Consider the following 17,908-nt stretch of genomic DNA (forward strand, 5'->3'; position numbering starts at 1 on the left):
CATAGAGGCTAACTAGCATGTTATTGAACAATGAATAGGTTACCAAGGAGATCAAGGAAGAAATTAAAAACTTCCTGAAAACCAATGAAAATGAACACACACACAAAATCTATAGGATGCAGCAAAAGCAGTTCTGAAATGGAAGTTCACAGCACTAAAGGCCTACTTCAAAAAACAAGAAAAATCTCTAATAGACTATCTAACCTCACAACTTAAAGACCTAGAAAGCAAACAAAAAGAAAAGCCCAGAACAAGTAGAAGGAAGCAAATAGTAAAGATCACAGCAGAAATAAATGACATGGAGACCAAAAAAACAATTCAAAGGATCATGAAAACAAAGAGCTGCTTCTTTGAAAAGAAACAAGATTGATGGACCATTAGCTAGACTCACCAAGAAACAGAGAGAGAGAGAATCCAAATACACAAAATCAGAAATGAAAGAGGAGAAGTAACAACTGACACCACAAAAATACAAAGGATTGTAAACAAATATTATGAACAATTAGATGGCAACAAATTCAACAATCTAAGCGAAATGAACAAATTTCTAGAAACACACAGTCTCCCAAAACTGAACCGGGAAGAGATAGAAAACTTGAACAGACCAATAACAACAAAAGAAACTGAAGAGGTAATCAAGACTCTCCCAGCAAACAAAAGCTCAGGCCCGGATGGCTTCACGGAGGGATTTTACCTAACATTCAAACAAGAACTAACACTCATTTTCCTCAAACTGTTTCAAAAATTCAAGAAGAAGAAAGACTTCCAAACTCGTTTTATGAGGCCAGCATAATTCTAATACCAAAACCAGAAAAAGACACTACAAAGAAAGAAAACTACAGACCAATATCCCTGATGAACATGGATGCCAAAATCGTGAGCAAAATACTAGCATATTGAATTCAGCAATACATCAAATAAATTATTCACAATGACCAAGTGGGTCTTTCTCCAGGGATGCAAGGCTGGTACAAAATTCGCAAATCAATAAATGTGATACACCACATAAACAAAATGAAAGATAAAAATCATATGATCATATCAATAGATGCTGAAAAGGCATTCAACAAAACCCAGCACCCATTTCTGATAAAAAAAAGTCAGCAATCTGGGAATAGAGGGATCATATCTCGACATGATAAAGGCCATATATGAAAGACCTACAGCCAATATCATACTCAATAGGCAAAAATTAAAAGCATTTCCCTTAAGAACAGGAAAAAGGCAAAGATGCCCACTTTTGCCACTTTTATTTAACATAGTACTGGAAGTCTTAGCCACAGCAATCAGACAGGAAAAAAATATAAAAGGGATCCAAATTGGAAAGGAGGAAATGAAACTGTCATTATTCGCAGATGACATGATACTATACGCAGAAAACCCCAAAGACTCCATCAAAAATTTACTAGACTTAATAAATGAATTTGGCAAAGTAGCAGGATACAAAATTAACATCAAGAAATTGACGGCATTCTTATACACCAATGATGAACTGACAGAAAGAGAAACTAAAAAAACAATCCAATTTTCCATTGCAGCAAAAAAAATTAAGATATCTAAGAATAAACTTAACCAAAGAAAAAAAGGACCTATTCGCTGAAAACTACAGGTCATTGAAAAAAAAAATTAAGGAAGATATAAAAAAGTGAAAGCATGTACCTCATTCATGGATTGCAAGAATTAACATTATTAAACTAATTGTCCATACTACCCAAAGCAATCTATAGATTCAATGCAATCCCCATCAAAATACCAGTGACATACTTTACAGAACTAAAACAAATACTTCAAAAGTTTATATGAAACCAAAAAAGACCTCGAATAGCCACAGAAATCTTGAAAAAAAGGAACAAAGTTGAAGAGATCACATCACCAGATTTCAGGTTATACTACAAAGCCACTGTAATCAAAACAGCCTGGTACTGGCACAAGAACAGGCATATAGACCAATGGAACAGAATGAAGAATGCAGAAATGGACCCAAGGCAATATGCTCAAATAATATTTGACAAAGGTGGCAAGAGCATACAGTGGAATAAAAACAGCCTCTTTAATAAATGGTGTTGGGAAAATTGGACAGCTACATGCAAAAAATTGAAACTAGACCAACAACTTACACCATATACAAGAATAAACTCAAAATGGATAAAAGATTTAAATATGACTCATGAATCCATAAAAATCCTAGAAGAAAATGTAGGCAACAAAATATCAGACATCATACTCAGTAGAAGTTTCACTGATACATCACCTAAGGCAACAGAAACAGGAGAAAATGAACACATGGGACTACATCAAACTCAAAAGCTTCTGCACAGCAAAAGATACAATCATCAAAATGGAAACGCAACCCACTGTATGGGAGAGCATAATTGCCAACAATATATCAGATAAGGGATTAATTTCCAATATATATAGAGTGCACATACAACTCGACAAAAGGAAGACAAAGAACCCAATTAAATATGGGCAGAGGAACTAAATAGACACCTCTCCAAACAGGACATACAAATGGCCAAGAGACATATGAAGAAATGCTCAACATCACTATGCATTAGAGAGATGCAAATTAAAACAACAATGAGGTATCACCTCACAGCTGTCAGAATGGCTGCCATCAACAAATCATCAAACAACAAGTGTTGGTGAGGGTGTGGAGTAAAGGGAACTCTAGTACACTGCTGGTGGGAATGCAGACTGGTGCAGCCACTACAGAAAACAATATGGTGTTACCTCAAAAAATTAAAAATTGAACTTCCATTTGACCCAGTGGTCCCACTTCTAGAAATATACCCTAAGAAGCCTGAAACACCAATCAGAAAGAATGTGTACCCCCATGTTCGTAGCAGCACTATTTACAATAGCTAAGATCTGGAAACAGCCCAAGTGTCCATCAGTAGACGAATGGATAAAAAAGGCTGTGGAATATATACATAATGGAGTACTATACAGCGGTAAGAAAGAAAGATCTCTTATCCTTTGAGATGACATGAAGGGACCTGGAAAATATTATCCTAAATAAACAAGCCAAACTGAGAAAGACAAGTATCATATGATCTCACTTATTTGTGGAATATAATGAACATAACAGTCTGAGGAATGGGGTAGTCCCAGAGACGTGGAAGTGAAGTACAGATTGACAATCCCCAGAAGAGGGGGTGGTGGGGGAGAGATAAACCACAGAACTTATATGCATGTATGCATGAACAATGGACATGGACAAGAAAGGTGGGGACGGGGAGGTGAGGGAGAGAGAGGGGGGAATCAGTGGGGGGAAAACGAGAAACATCTCTAACAAAAATTAATTAATTAATTAAAAAAAAAACATTGACAGCAAGAAAACATTAGAAAACAACCACCTGAAATGTTACATTACATATGAATGTGTTCATGATATGCTATTAACTGTAAACATCAAGGCACAAATTTGTATACACACTATGTACTCAATTTCATTTTGAGATTATATGCACACTTATATACCCAAATATATACTGAGATACTTACATGGTAAAAAAAAAAAAAAGAAAGAAAGAAACATACACATGTCTGCTACCTATATGCTGTTGCTGCCGGGTTCTCTGGGGTCTGGCAATCAACCACGACAGAGTGTCTTGGCATTCAATGGGCCTGCTTACATTGGCTTACATTGGGAAGCATTATGGTTGGTGACTTAACATACATCATGGATATAAATCCTATAGGCTTGAGATGTTGATGCCTTCATTCAATATGTACTACGTGGCAAACATCAGCCAAGCACTACCCTGGGAGGCCAGGATACAGAGACAAATAAGATCCTTGGTTAAAGATGATCAGGACAGTGGAAGAGATGCTAGGCACTAATATGATGAGGTGTTATGATGAATGCTGTCCTGTATATAATTAGAGTAACCATATAATTCCTCACCCAAACCAGGGTAATGAAGGAGGGGGACACTACTAAATTTACACCTGGGCTACAGACATAACAGGTGAACTGAGATATACAGTCCCCATGTAGAACATAGGGGTCAAATTTTTGCTCACAGTAGTGACAGATGAGTGCTAGAACAAAAGCATATTGATACTGTGGCTTGATTTAATGTAACTCACATTTTGCTTTCCATGAAACTAGTTATCTCCTTTTCATGGTTTCTAGCAATATAGAATTTTCTTTGCACATTAGACCCTAAAGGCATTTGTGGATTCTGAGATTATGAGCTGAAAATTGCATAAGAATGATAATAAGGTAGCCAAGCCTTTTTTTTCCTGGCAGAAACTCACACTACAGTATTGGAATTTAAGTGTCCATGCCACACCTACACTTCTGCCTAACGGCCTGCCACTTAGGGTTACATTAAACAGCCATCTACAGGAATTCCCTCCTCAGGCTCCAAATGAACCGACTTTCCAAGTGCTCCTTAATATAAACATTTAAAAGCATTCTCCAAGCTACCCTAGGGCTAATCCAAATTAATTTCTCATTTTTAGACTGGCTCTTTCTATTCAGTGGTAGAAGGACTTGTACTCAAATGCGCACAAGCATAGAGGCGATACTCCTGGCTCAGTGATTGAGCATCGACCCTTGCACTAAGCGGTCACCAGTTCGAATCCTGGTCAGGGCACATGCCCAGGTTGTGGGCCCAATCCCCAGTGGGGGGCATGCAGGAGGCAGCCAGTCAATGTTCTCTCTCATCGATGTTTCCATCTCTCTCTCATCCTCCCTTCCTCTCTCTAATAAATCAATAAATAAATTTAAAAAATAAAATAAAAGGTCGAGAGTAGACTGTCAGAACTTTAACTTTAAAAAAAGATGAGCTGGAGGAAAGACGAAAGCCTCCTGGAGACATCCACTATGGTATTTGGAAGTCACTATCCTACCTACAGGGTGTCTCTGCCAAGCCTGTGGGTAATTTCCCACATGAAATTTACTTTCAAAGTAAAGTCCCACTGGATGAACTCCCACCATCTAAGAAGTGAGCTTCTGTTCATGAGTCTGAAACTAGCCTCGGTGAGTCTCTTACCCACAGTTTGCGTGGCAGATGTCTCATTACACAGGTGACATGACTTCTCATCTGTTTTAAGGGACAAGTGCTTAGCCAAGCTTTGGCTTAGAGGAGAAGATATACATCTCATAAAGATGATTTCCTCTCATTTCACATGCCACATTTCAGATGAGAAACTTACAAAAAAATCAAGGGAAAATGTCCAAGTTGGTTTAAAATAATTCCTTATGCCACCTCTCTCCCAAACCTAAAAAAAAAATCAGAAAGTAACCCCAGCCTGTTTTTTAGTTTGTTTTTTACAAAAATACATAAAACTCCCTCCTCCCTCTACCAAGTATATCAAACAGTGTAAAGCTTCTGGACCAGGTGTATATTAGGAATCTTCTACATTTAGGTGTCCATTATCCTTTATAAGAGGAAGTGTATAATTTTTCAACCTTTTCCAGTAAGTACTGAACACTAAAAATGTTTTTTCTAATACGTTTCTGAAAATATATACTTGCAAAAAAAAATGCTAAAAATTCATCGCAGACATCCTTTCTTCATGACCAGATGATACCAAACATTTCCTTCAATGTCACCAGAGCACCACAGTCCTGCACCTTCAGGCAACCCCTAAGCGTTTTGTTTACAGTTCCCATGAGTTGCCTTTCATAATGTTTACCGACCCCTTTGATCATCAACTGCTTATAAATTCTGCCAGCAAGCATGACCCTAGATGCCTGAATTTTTACTGGCTAAAATAATACTACCACTTAGTCACTTGTGAAGCACCAAGAAGTAAGAGTTCGCACCCTTATGTCACCTAAACAGCCTTAAACAGGTGACAGACCTTTTGGGTTCCTTTTACACAGGAAAGGAAAAACTTGTAAAGAATTACAGCAACATATGTATTCTGAGCACACAGGTTCTCTGGCATCCTTCTTGTAGCTCCATATCGTATTTGAAATGCAGTTAAATTACAGGTTTGCACTTAAGCTTGTTTACCTCTGATAATGGACTTGGACACATATCAAAGAACCTGCCCATGTGTACTTATCAGTGCCTGACAGGTATGAGGCTTAGAAGTTCAATATAGGACTTTGTTGCTCACTTGTTTAGCAACGCAGATGTGCGGTATCAGCAAGTATTTGGGTGAGGGCTCCAATTACTTATGATCCTAGGTAATCCTATATTGCTACAGGGTTGCCTGGTTATAAACTACAGATTTAAAATACTCTTATGAAGGATAACTTGCAACCATGGGATAGAGGTCTATGTTTCTGTCTATAAATAAAATATATGAGTACCTTCAACTTCTTTGGGAATGAGGAAGGTTTTTCTTTAAAATTCCCAGACAGTATAAAAAGGTATACAAGGTTAGATAGGAAAAGATAAGTCTCCCTTTCCATTGACTACCCCTCTTCAGAAGTAACTATTGTTGTGAGTTTTTGTATCTCCTTCTAGGGATATTACATGAACATATAAGCATGTGTGTGTGTGCGTGTGAGAGCTGCCCGCCCCACTTTTATTTTTATTTATTTTTAAAAAATCTTTTATCTTTATTGATTTCAGAGAGAGAGAGAGGAAGGGAGAGGAGAAACAGAAACATCAATGAGAGAGAACATCGACTAGCCACCCCCTGCATGCCCTCCATGGGGGACCTGGCCCACAACTGGGCATGTACCCTGACTGGGAACCAAACTGGCGACCTCCCGGTGCATGGATCGACGCCCAACCACTGAGCCACACAGGCTGCCCCCCCCCCTTTAAAAACATATGTTTTTATGGATTTTTAGAGAGGAAGGAAGAGGAAGAGAGACAGAGAAACATCAATGTGAGAAACACAGACTGGCTACCTCCCCTACATCTCCCGACTGGGGATTGAACCGGAGATGTGCCCTGACCAGGAACGAACTGCAACCTTTCAGTGCATGGGACAAGACTCCACCAACGAAGCTACATGGACCAGGGCAGATTCCCCACTCTTTAAAACAAAGAGTAGCCAGTTATTCTCATTGTTCTGAACACTGCTTGCTTTCCTTAATATATCCTGCAGACTGCTCCCTCAGTACACCAGGAGTTGTCCCCTTGGTTCTTTTCAGTGGCTACATGGCATTCCGTGCTGATGTGCAACAACTTACTCAACCAGATCTGTATCAGCAAACATGTAGGCCGTTTCCTATCTTTTGCTTTTAAATGGGACAGAATCTCAGAGCTGGAATAAGACAGAAGATAAGGTTCTGTATAAGTATTGATGTCTAAACAACACAAAGAGCTTATTTGGAAAAAAATGGATGTTAGCCTTCCTGTTCCAACACACCAGAAGATAAAATCTCTCTTTCTTCTAGATCTAAGGACTGGTTTCTAAAGTTGATGTTTAGGTGTGGCCCATATGCAGCAGCTGAATCCAGGAAGAGGAGTTACTTAGCTCTGCCAGAACTCAATTCATCATGTTGGGTGGACCAGCCTCAGTATCTAGGCTGCTTCTACCAAACACAAATTCTCTGTAGGGGAAATCTCTTAGGTCAGGGAAGCCTAGTGTGGAATGTAGGTTAAGGTCATCCCTCCCTTACACGCAGCATGATGCAGAACTCTAATTTGGTTGGGGCTCTGATTTAGGACTTACACAGGCCTTGGACAAAAAATTTCCCAAACAGTGAAGTGGTGAAAAGCATGTGGAGCTGGACTGTCTGGACTTCGGGTGAGTTACTTAACCTTTCCGTGGCTCAGTTTCCTCTCTGTAAAAGGAAGAAAGTACTACCTACCTCAGAGGGTGATTGTGAGGTAAGTAAAATAATGCTTAGTAAACTGAAGCAAAGTGCCTGAACTTAATAAGGGCTCAAGAAAATGTTAACTATTGTTAATAAAATAATCCAAAGCCACTTTTCCTTTCTTTTGAGAAATATCCTGGCCCCACCTGAAAATGCATCTGTCGTAAAATCACTGGCATGCTTTCCTTGATTTGGCAACTGAAATACACAGGTTTTTCTCTTCTTTGTCATGGCTGCTAGGTAGCTCAGGGGAGTTTGATGCTGAATTACTCTCTTCTCTCAGCCCTTGCTGTTATCTTTTATTCCAATTTTACTCCACTGTGCCTGTATTTTGAAGAATAATGAGCCTCATGTTTTTGTTTGGTTATCAACAATGTTCAGAGAACAGTTGTCACCGGATACCTGGCACATGTAACACATTTGCTTGCGCTGTCACCCAACTGTGCTCTAAACACACACACCCGGGCATAACTCGTCAGCAAAGACGTGAAATAAAAACAAATGCCTTCACTTAGTAAAGGCTTGAAAATCTTGAAAATGCTGGCCTAGATTTCACTGGCAACTGGAGAGAAGTGTGTGTGTGATGGTTGCCCGCATAGATTTTGAGGTGGATACAATTCCCAAGCTATAAAGCCATCCTTTAATAAATGCATTGAAATCGGTTCAGCCCTTAGGGGAACGATTATACCTGGATGCCAAGCAATAAAAGGAAGGAAAGGGAAAACTATGAAGAGGAAATTCAATTCCCAAATTGCAAACCTAATAGCAGTTGGAACTGCAATCAGTCGGTACTAGGATTGTGCCTATGCCAGAGATAAGGCTGGACTTGCGAACACCCTGCTGCTGCCTCTTCAATTTGGAGGGAAGTGTAGTGACAACCAGATGGTCAGCTTTGGAGGGAAAATTTTTAGTTTTGTTTTCATGGCAGAAGTGAGCAAATGTAGGGAAATCTCACGAGTATGAAGAAACACTACTTACCTGAGATTAGACAGTTATGGAATGCTAAAGGAGAGCTCAGCATCTCTGCCAACAACCTGAAATCTGAAGAGTTGTCTTGATAAAGCCTGAAACTTTGGAAGGATGAGTGCTATAAAACTGCCCCCCCCCCCTTTTCTGGTGATGGGAGAAAACAGTAACTGCCTCCCAGCAAAGGAAGAGATGTATCAGTATTATCATCTCTGACTATCAGTCAAATCTCAGGATTAAGGTGGCTCACATCCTCAGCTGCAAACCATGGCTAGGAATGAGAACTAGTCCTTAAAATGATGAAAGACTTTTTGGCCTGAGGGCTAATCCAGACTTCAGTCCAAATTCCAGTTCTGCTGCCTCCCAGTTCTATGATCTTGAGGAAGACAAGTGCCTGGCGACAATAGTCACTAAACCTTCAGCCCACTCTTTTTCTTCCCTGGAACCCCCCATTTTCATCTTTTATATTCTCTGTCCTTTGTTATTACTTATTCCAACTATTCCTGCTTTCCTCTCCCCCTTGCTTTCTCTTACACTTTGGCCTGCCTGAATATAACTCCTTCCCGTTTCTCCCAGATCTTCTGAGCTCCCCAAACTTGCCTAGCATCTGAACTTGAGTCATACTAGGGAATGAAAGGTAGAAACAGAGAAGACGGTGGAGATGTTTCAGTCTCTTTCGTCATCTGTAAATTGGGGGTTATAACAGTACCTCGTGTGTTATGATGGTTAAATACATAAATACCTGTACAGTGCCTGGCACATCAGTACTTAATGAATGTTAGCTACCATCATCACCACTACCAGCATCCTAGATTTCATGGAGATTTGACATCCCACAAATATGCAGGGTGGAGCAAAAGTAGGTTTACAGTTGTGAATACACGAAATACACTTTATCCTTGTACTTTTATTCATCCATTGTTGTATTATTTTCCATATGAACAACTATAAACCTACGTTTGCCCCACCTTTGAGAGCAAAATTTGTTTTCAGGAATATGAATCAGGCACCGAAGGATCAAAAGAAGGTGGAATTTTCCAGCTTCTCAATGTGGTCCTGGCAGAAGCATCAGTTCTTGTCCACACTCATAGCTTTTGGGCAATGTCACCACCAGTTGGAGACTTGCGCATAGCTCAGGAATTGGCTGCTGGCTGCCCTGCCGTTTCTGGCAGACCACCAGAAGATGCCACCACCCAGTGGCCAGTGCCTGGGGAGCTTCCAGAGCTGCTGAGCCAGAAGATACACCATTGTATGTTCGTGGTTCTCCCAGAAGAGGAGGGGCCTTTAAGCTTCATTTTCCTCTGGCTCATCACGTTCCAGGATGCACTCCTTACAACACTGCCATTGAAACGAATGGAGGCCGAGCCCCAGCACACCAATGTCCGCCATTTGTCCTCTAATGATCTTTAATAGGCACTGATAATAAAAGCCTTTTCCCAGAAATCTGGTTTTTAAAAGAAGCATCTGGCCCTGGCCAGTTTGGCTCCGCGGTTAGAGCATCGGCCTGCGGTTCTGAGAGACCCGGGTTCGGTTCCTACTAAGGGCACGTACCTCGGTTGCAGTTTGTCCCCGGCCCTGGTCGGTTGTGCGGGTGGCAGCCACTCGATGTGTCCCTTCACATCGATGTTTCTCTCTCTCTGTTCCCCTCTCTCTCTCTCCCACTCTACCTGAACAAAAAATGGAAAAATGTCCTCGGGTGAGGATAAAAAAAATAAAAAATAAAAGAATCATCTGTGTCCAGAGCTACATAAGAAGATGACATTTTCTTCATTTTTTAAAACTGTAAAAAAATGTTACTCTCAAAGGAGCCAGTCAGTTAACTAAGATTAAAATAAGAAAAGTTGCAACAACCATTTGGATTCCAAAAAGGGACATTTTCAGAGAACATCTAAGGAACTACTGGGAACAACAACAACAAAAGGAAGCACAGATCTACTTCCTGGAATGTAGTGAAGCCACGAAGTCCTTCATTAAATCCTTGTAAGAAAGGCCCACCGCAGTGGACATCTGTGGTCTGGGCTGTCTCTGGGGCCCTCCCCCACCTCTTTGATCTCATAGTCCACGTGCTCTGCGTGTACCAGTCAAGGGTGCCCAGGCAATCCGGCCTCGCTCGGCAGAGCCGCACATACTCCTGGCCAATTTGGACCAAGAGGAATTAGGCCCAGACGACTGTTCAAACTTTTGGGGAACAGAGGTTCTTTCTTTTCTCCTAAACTTGGAGTTTTAAGAAGGTTAAGTCCAGCCAGTGGCAACTATCCTGTAACCAAAAGGAAAGTGATCATCTAAGAGAAGAGGCAACACAGAGGAAAACTGAGCTGAGAGATGGAAAGAGCTGGGTCCTGATGGCAACATCTGAACACCTGAATCCATTCATGCCTGAAGTCAGATGCTCCTGTGCTTCTCAAGTATATAGGTTAACCAGTGAGTTCTAGTTCAGCCTGAGTTAGTTGGGCTGAGTTCTCTTGTACTCATCATTGAAAACCTGATTGGAAAATTTGCTCAACCTGACAACATGGGGTCTCATGTATAACTACCTGTACATTTTAAAGATGTTCATATTAGGGATGTTTATACTAGTTCACAGCTTCCTTTGGAAGGACAGGAATAACCAGCTCTTATCAGAGATCAGAAAGGCCCTGCACTGAGAGAAAAGGCAAATATTCCAAAAGTAAATGTCTGACAGTAACTTCAACAATGCAGGGCACTTAGCGACAATGTGTCAAATATAGCTGAGTGGCTGGGGTGCAGTTTCTATAATTCACTTATAATCTGAGAAGGAGAATGGATGTTACTGACCCAAATCAAAATAAACACCAGGCTCACTTTATCAGGTTTAGCACAGTAACTGAGGGCTAAACATAGCAACTCTAAGGAATAAAAATAAGCAGAACTTTTCTGTAAGGCTATATGATTGCTATTTATACTCTGTCCTCATTAAGCCCACTATGAAACTGGCCTGTCCCAATTGTCTCTGAGCTGCTCTATCCATTATGAGATCAGAGGTAGTCTCTCAGAGGTAGAGCCTGATTCCATGGTAAAAAGACACGCTGAAAGCGGAAGGGGTCAGACTTTGCCAGATGTGCTTGGTCTTGGGTTGTAACACAGACAAGAATACAGCTTATTTTCAAACCCGCATTGTTGGCTTTTTACAGTATAAAACTCAAAGCAAAGAGGATGAAGCAGAGTGTTGTCAGGTCTCGCGTGACACTTAAAAATGAAAACAGGCCCCTTGTGGGAAAAAATTTGGGCTAAAAAACAATAGAGGAGTTTAAACATATATGTATATATGCATAACCCGTAGACACAGGCAACACTGTGGGGAAGGCCTGAGGTGGGGTGGGGGCTGGGTGGAAGGGGGAGAGATGGGGAAAATGGGGGACATCTGTAATACTGTCAACAATAAAAAAAAAATAGAGGGGTTCCAGATGGTAAGGCCTATTTGACTGTGAAGCAAAACTGTGATGAAAGTAGAGAATATTTCAGGCAAGTTAATTATACAAGATAAATCGGTAGAAGATGTTCCACTGGGATCCAGCTAGCATGGAATTCTGGAATGGGAAGACAACATTATTAGGCTTTCCCAGCTTTAGCGCCTAAAGAAGTGAAAATCATATTGACATAAGAAACAAAACAATTGTAATTAATAGATGAAAAGCATATGTTCAGACAAAGTCACTTACGAGCAGCTCCCTGCACGTACCCCATACATCCTTGCCTCTGAGTCTTTCCTTACTGTTCCCCTTGCCCGAAATACTCTAGGTCCCTTCTGTCTAAATCCAACTCACTTTCAAGACCCAAGTTCAAATGCCAATTTGATCACAAACTCTTCTTTGACTATTCTAGCTCAAATTCCCTCCTGTTGGAGGGAATTCCAGTGGCACTTGATCCTGTAGCATGTATTGTTTTATGATTTGTATTTGCATATTAATAGTATATTACCATTATATACTATTATATATTAATATATTTTATATTTCCGTTATCTCTCACTATCAAAGGCATACTAGGCTTTCTCCTTGTGGTGGGGAACATGGCTGATCACCATTCAGGAGGGCAAGATAAACTCTTAACTTAGCTCCAGTTAAAAAAAAATCCCATGAAAATATATGGTGCTCTCCATATTTTCCCACACTATCACCAGAATTGTGGTATAAAATCTGTGTCTGTGAAGCTTTCCCTCTAGCAATTTAACAAACAAATCACATTTAATTATTTAAGCACCTAGGTTTTTATTTTAACCAATGGAAATCTTTCTAAGATACAGCACACATTTTTTCTCCCTTCAAAATTAGAATATGTCAAACAATTTACTTTATATGAATTACTGTCTTATGCTGTCATATAACTGTGACCCAAGGGGCTGTTGGGTGTGAAGGGTGGCTCACTTTTTATCCAGACTCTGTATTATTACAGTTTTGTCTTTTTTATTTATTTTTTTATCCTCACCCGAGGACATTATTCCATTTTTTGTTCAGGTAGAGCGGGAGAGAGAGAGAGAGAAAAAAAAACATCGACGTGAAAGGGACACATCAAGTGGCTGCCACCCGCACAACCAACCAGGGCCGGGGAAAAACTGCAACCGAGGTACTCGCCCTTAATAGGAACAGAACCCGGTCTCTGGACCGCAGGCCGACACTCTAACTGCTGAGCCAAACTGGCCAGGGCTAGTTTTTGTCTTTTTTTAAAGTTCTGTACCACGCTTCATCAACAATTATAGCTAATCCTTGAACAACACAAGGGTTAGGAGCACCAACCCCTGTGCAGTCGAAAAATTTGTGTATAATTTTTGATTGCCCTGAATCTTTACTATAGCCTCCTGGTATCTGTGGAGGATTCATTCCAGGAACCCCTACAAACACCAAAATCCGTGAAGGCTCAAATCCCTTATATAAAATGATGTAGAACAATGCACACAGATGGCCCTCTGCATCCATGAACTCCCAACCTGGGATCAAAAAATACTGTTTTTGATCTTAGTTGGCTGAGCTCGTGGATGCAAAACCCAAGAAAATGGAGGGCCCACTGTATATTTATTGGGGGGAAAATCACATCTACGTGGACCAGCGGAGTCTAAACCATGTTGTTCAAGAGTCAATTATATTAACTTCCTGTTCTGCGAATGAAAAGAGTGGAGTGTTCCAAAATATTGAATGACAACATCTACGAGTCAAGTTTTATCATGTGCAAAATAAAGTATGTCTTGGATACGGCCAACCTTAGAATCTGTTCTCCCTTCCTCTCCTGCTGGAAAGCTCTGTAACCCAGCCCCTCTGGCCACAAATGATTAAACTGTAGAAGCACCTGCCTCAGGGCCTCTGGTCCACGGGCTGGCCACCAGCCATGGACGGGGCCCAGCAGAAAGCTAGCTCAGCCCATCAGATTCACCCTCTCAGGAAATTGGACTGGGAAGCAGAGAATTCTATTCTGTGGAGAGTGAAGCCATGAGGTAGCACTGGGGCCTCTCTATAAGAGGTCATGACAATCCAAAGCTATGGACTCAGAAGCCATGAGCGGAAAAAAGATGTCTACACAGAACGGTGGGAAAGAATATGCCAGGTGGGAAGCATCAAGCAGGAGCATCAAGCATGCCAGGAGGGACAACACACCAAAGAGCTGAACGAAGGGTGGTGATGCTGGCTTTTTTCCAAGAGACCCACCTCCCCGTAGCTCCAGCTCTTTCTAGCCTGGGTTCCTAGGTTTCTGCCCCACACTCTCTCGATCCCGAGGTAACCTCTGGGTGTCCAACCAGGCTAGAAACCAGCAGGTGTGGGCTCTTCCAGTTACTCAGAGCTTCTCTGGTACTCACTGCCAGGTATGTAATTGGGATTGTTCTACACCAGTTGGGGGAGGGGTGGTGTTCCTCTGTTACTAGGATTTGACTAAATCCCCTCTTTCTCTGTGAGGCTCAGCACCTCAGTATAACCCTCCAAGGACATTCACATCCTCAGTTATTATTAACATCATAATCTGACTATAATTGTGGCAGGTAACTTTTACTGAGCATTTATTATATGCTAGAAGCCATTCTAAATGCTTTACATGAACTACTTCATTATATCCTCACAAACACCCTATGAAGTAGATACTATTATCTACTAAACAGATGAGGCTTACAGATATCAAGTAGCTTCATGGCATCAAAGCTAATAAGCACTGAAGTTGGGATTTGGACTCAAATAAGTCTGTCTTCACACTGTGACAGACTGAATAATGAAAACCTGATTTTTACCAAAGACTTACAGAGGATTTATATCACACACCACATGGGAGAAATTCCATAAAATTTCCTTTTATATAGCTTTGTTTCCCAAAGTTCCTCCCCGACTGACAACCCCCTCATCTTTATTCCCCAACTCCAAAAATCTCAATCTACATGCCCCACTCAGCAAAACCAAAGCATGGCCCTTAGGAGTCTGGTTCCACCCATGGCCTGGCAGACACACAGTCCTGCCTCAGCATTGCACAGAGTGAAGGCAGCCTGTGCAGATGTGCAGGAATACAGTCTGAAAATGTCCTGTTCTTTTCAGAGAAGGGACATCTTTATAAGGTGGCAAAACACAGGTCAGCTGAGTCGAGCAGAGATGGCATTTTCTTTCTCTTCTTTTCTACTAATTTTTGTATTTCTAGATGAAGCTGGAGTCAAGCTACGCCCTGGCAGCACACGAACAGGGTTCTGCTTAAAGTCACATTGCTCTCCTGTTTGGGGGGCCTGACACACTGATTACATACTCATATTCTAGATAAGGGTCTTAGGTTTCAGCTAAACATTTTGTATATGAGACCTAATTCTCCCTGAGGTGTGCCAAGTTCAGTGGGTTACACAGTGAATTTAGTTACCAGGGGCACCAAAATTAACGAACAAGGCTGGAAGCTGGCTCTGACTAAGTGTCAATAGGAGCACTGAGGTTATGGCTAATAGAGCTCCCCACGGTCCAATTCTGAGCAAGCAGCGTTCAAAATATCAACTCAACTCAGGTTGTAGTAAGCCTCCCTTTGTACCACCTCTGGAATTGGTTACTGAACTGTGCCTTGAAAAGAACAAACTCCAGAGCTGACATTTGTGGAAGAGGAAGAAGAGCCTGGAAAAATCAGCCATATATGCAAAGAAATTTACAGCAAAGGGTTTTTTTGCAATGATGAGCCAGGGTGCTTGCTTGTGGGCAATGGACCTCATTGACTGGTGCTGAAATTAAAGACAGAATTTCATAGCTGGCTTGTGAGGAAGAGGAAATTTAGCTTAGAATTTCCTTATAGATCAAGAATCAGAAAAAAGAACCCTCACCTATATAAAGACATTTGGGTGTTGCATGAAATCTTACTAGCAAATTTTTCTTGACCGATGGCAAGGCATAGTCTCTTTTTACCTATTTTTCCCAGCTACTCTGATTCAGAGTTTAAAGAATGATTTCTCAAGAACTTTCCTTTTCCATATAAGGCTAGAAGGAAATCCTTCAAGGTATGAATTACATTTCAATTTAACAGGATATTTGGTATAGAGCTTATATAAGAATTTGTTATAGATTTTTGTCTCGAGTGTTGTTTGGGAGGGGAAAAAAAGTACTTTCCTAATGGAGAACTATCCTAATGAGAAATTCTGTTGGGGGTGGGTAGGGAGACTTTAAAAATGCACCATAGTTTTGCTCAGTGGTTAGAGCATTGGCCTGTGGACCAGAGAGTCTGAGGTTCGGTTTCTGCTAAGGGCATGTACCTCAGTTACAGTTCGTCCCCGGCCCCGGTTGGGGTCGTGGGGGGTGGCAACCAGTCGATGTTTCTCTCTTTCTCTCTTCCTCCCTCTCTCCCTCCCACTCTACCTGAAGATAAAATGCAAAACAATGTCCTCAGGTGAGGATAAAAAAAAAAAAAAAAAGCAACATAGTCAAATGATCATATTCCAACTTGTCATTCCTTTCAATATTTTTTCTCCCTACATCTTTCTTACATTCCAAATTTTATTTTTATTTTTGGCATCTAAAATGTTAGATCCATAGAGACCTCTGTGAAAAAAACAAACGAACTCTTGAGACCACTGCACCATCTTTTCTTTTATAAGCCCAATGCTTGACAGTTGGCAGAGTGTGAAACACAGGAAGTCTCTGGCCAACAGAATAAAATAAGTTGGATCATAAAACTAGAACTCCCCCTCATTCACTCTCAGTAGGCTGGACCAAGGCAGGCAAGAAAATTACAAATGTCAATGTAGATATAGAAGATGAAATAGGGAGATTACTGGAAATCCTGCCCACACAATGTAAACAGAAAAGACAAAATTCATTCAACCATAAATATTTTTGAGTGAACGACCAGGCCACTCACTTACTACTCAAAATCGATCTCATATTAACAGCAATGCTACTCCCATGTATGTAGCTCTGCTTTCCCCCGTCTGGGCTGTAAGAGATTTGAGGGAAGAGTATTGTTTAGTTTCCTTCCTATGCCTGGAACAGTGTCTTTAACAGAAGGATTAGTAAGTGTTTGCTAATTGACTAGGAAGGGACTGTCTGTCAGATGGAGCCAATTTTGAATGTTGACATTTATGAGGGCTCCAGGGTATAGCAGGCTCCAGCAGCCAATAGTCAACTGGCAGTGCCATATTCCAAACGGGCACATGAGATGAAGATAAGTCTGCATTCCTTCAAGATTTAAGAAAAGGTACAGCGTTGTGCAAAAGCAATTGGTGGGTATTCTTCTGCAAAAAATGTCTTACTTGCAGTTGTCCTTTGGGACAATGCTGGGTCTGACTGCTGTCTGAGATGGTCACACAGCCATGTTGGTCACTAACATGCAGATCTTGTCTCTACTGGGTTAGTGTGTCTAGGATTCCTGTGATTCTACTTCTTGACTCTTGATCTTCTGCCAGTTTATTTTCGCTGAGACAATTGCACATTGTAAGTGCTGCCATGGGATGACTAAGGACATATTTCCTCTAATTCCACTTTCACACAAAAAGTCAGCAGAAGAAAGGGAAGGAGGATGCACTATGTGCGTGAGGGGGTGGGGGGCTGTTTCATACCCAGAAGAAGCAGCAAATTATAATGGGCTCTTACCATGAGGTCTGTGCTGTAAGGCATGGTGTGCGAAAGTTGAGGAGGAATGCAGGCTTCTTCTGAAACAGTTGAGGTCAACACGTTTATTTGAAGAAACCTCTCGTGCTTCAGCTTTGACTTTTCCAACTTTCAAGCAGTCTTCTTCAAGCCAAAGTGC

General features: G+C 41.1%; 1 protein-coding gene across 4 annotated transcripts in view; it reads right to left on the reverse strand.

The window, feature by feature from the left end:
• The window catches only part of ARHGAP26 (Rho GTPase activating protein 26), a 443,756-nt gene that overhangs the window by 45,508 nt on the left and 380,340 nt on the right, over positions 1-17,908 (reverse strand). Inside the window, exon 21 of one of the 4 annotated variants that reach the window (XM_036281728.1) lies at positions 16,633-17,907. The exons of the other annotated variants lie outside the window; for them this stretch is intronic. Within the exon in view, the coding sequence (XP_036137621.1) occupies positions 17,895-17,907 (13 nt within the window). The 3' untranslated portion in view covers positions 16,633-17,894. Of the gene's footprint in view, positions 1-16,632; position 17,908 lie in introns of those variants that run through there. 4 annotated transcript variants of the gene reach the window in all.

The sequence above is a fragment of the Molossus molossus genome, unplaced genomic scaffold, assembly GCF_014108415.1.
Source record: "Molossus molossus isolate mMolMol1 unplaced genomic scaffold, mMolMol1.p scaffold_m16_p_4, whole genome shotgun sequence".
Lineage (NCBI taxonomy): Eukaryota > Metazoa > Chordata > Mammalia > Chiroptera > Molossidae > Molossus > Molossus molossus.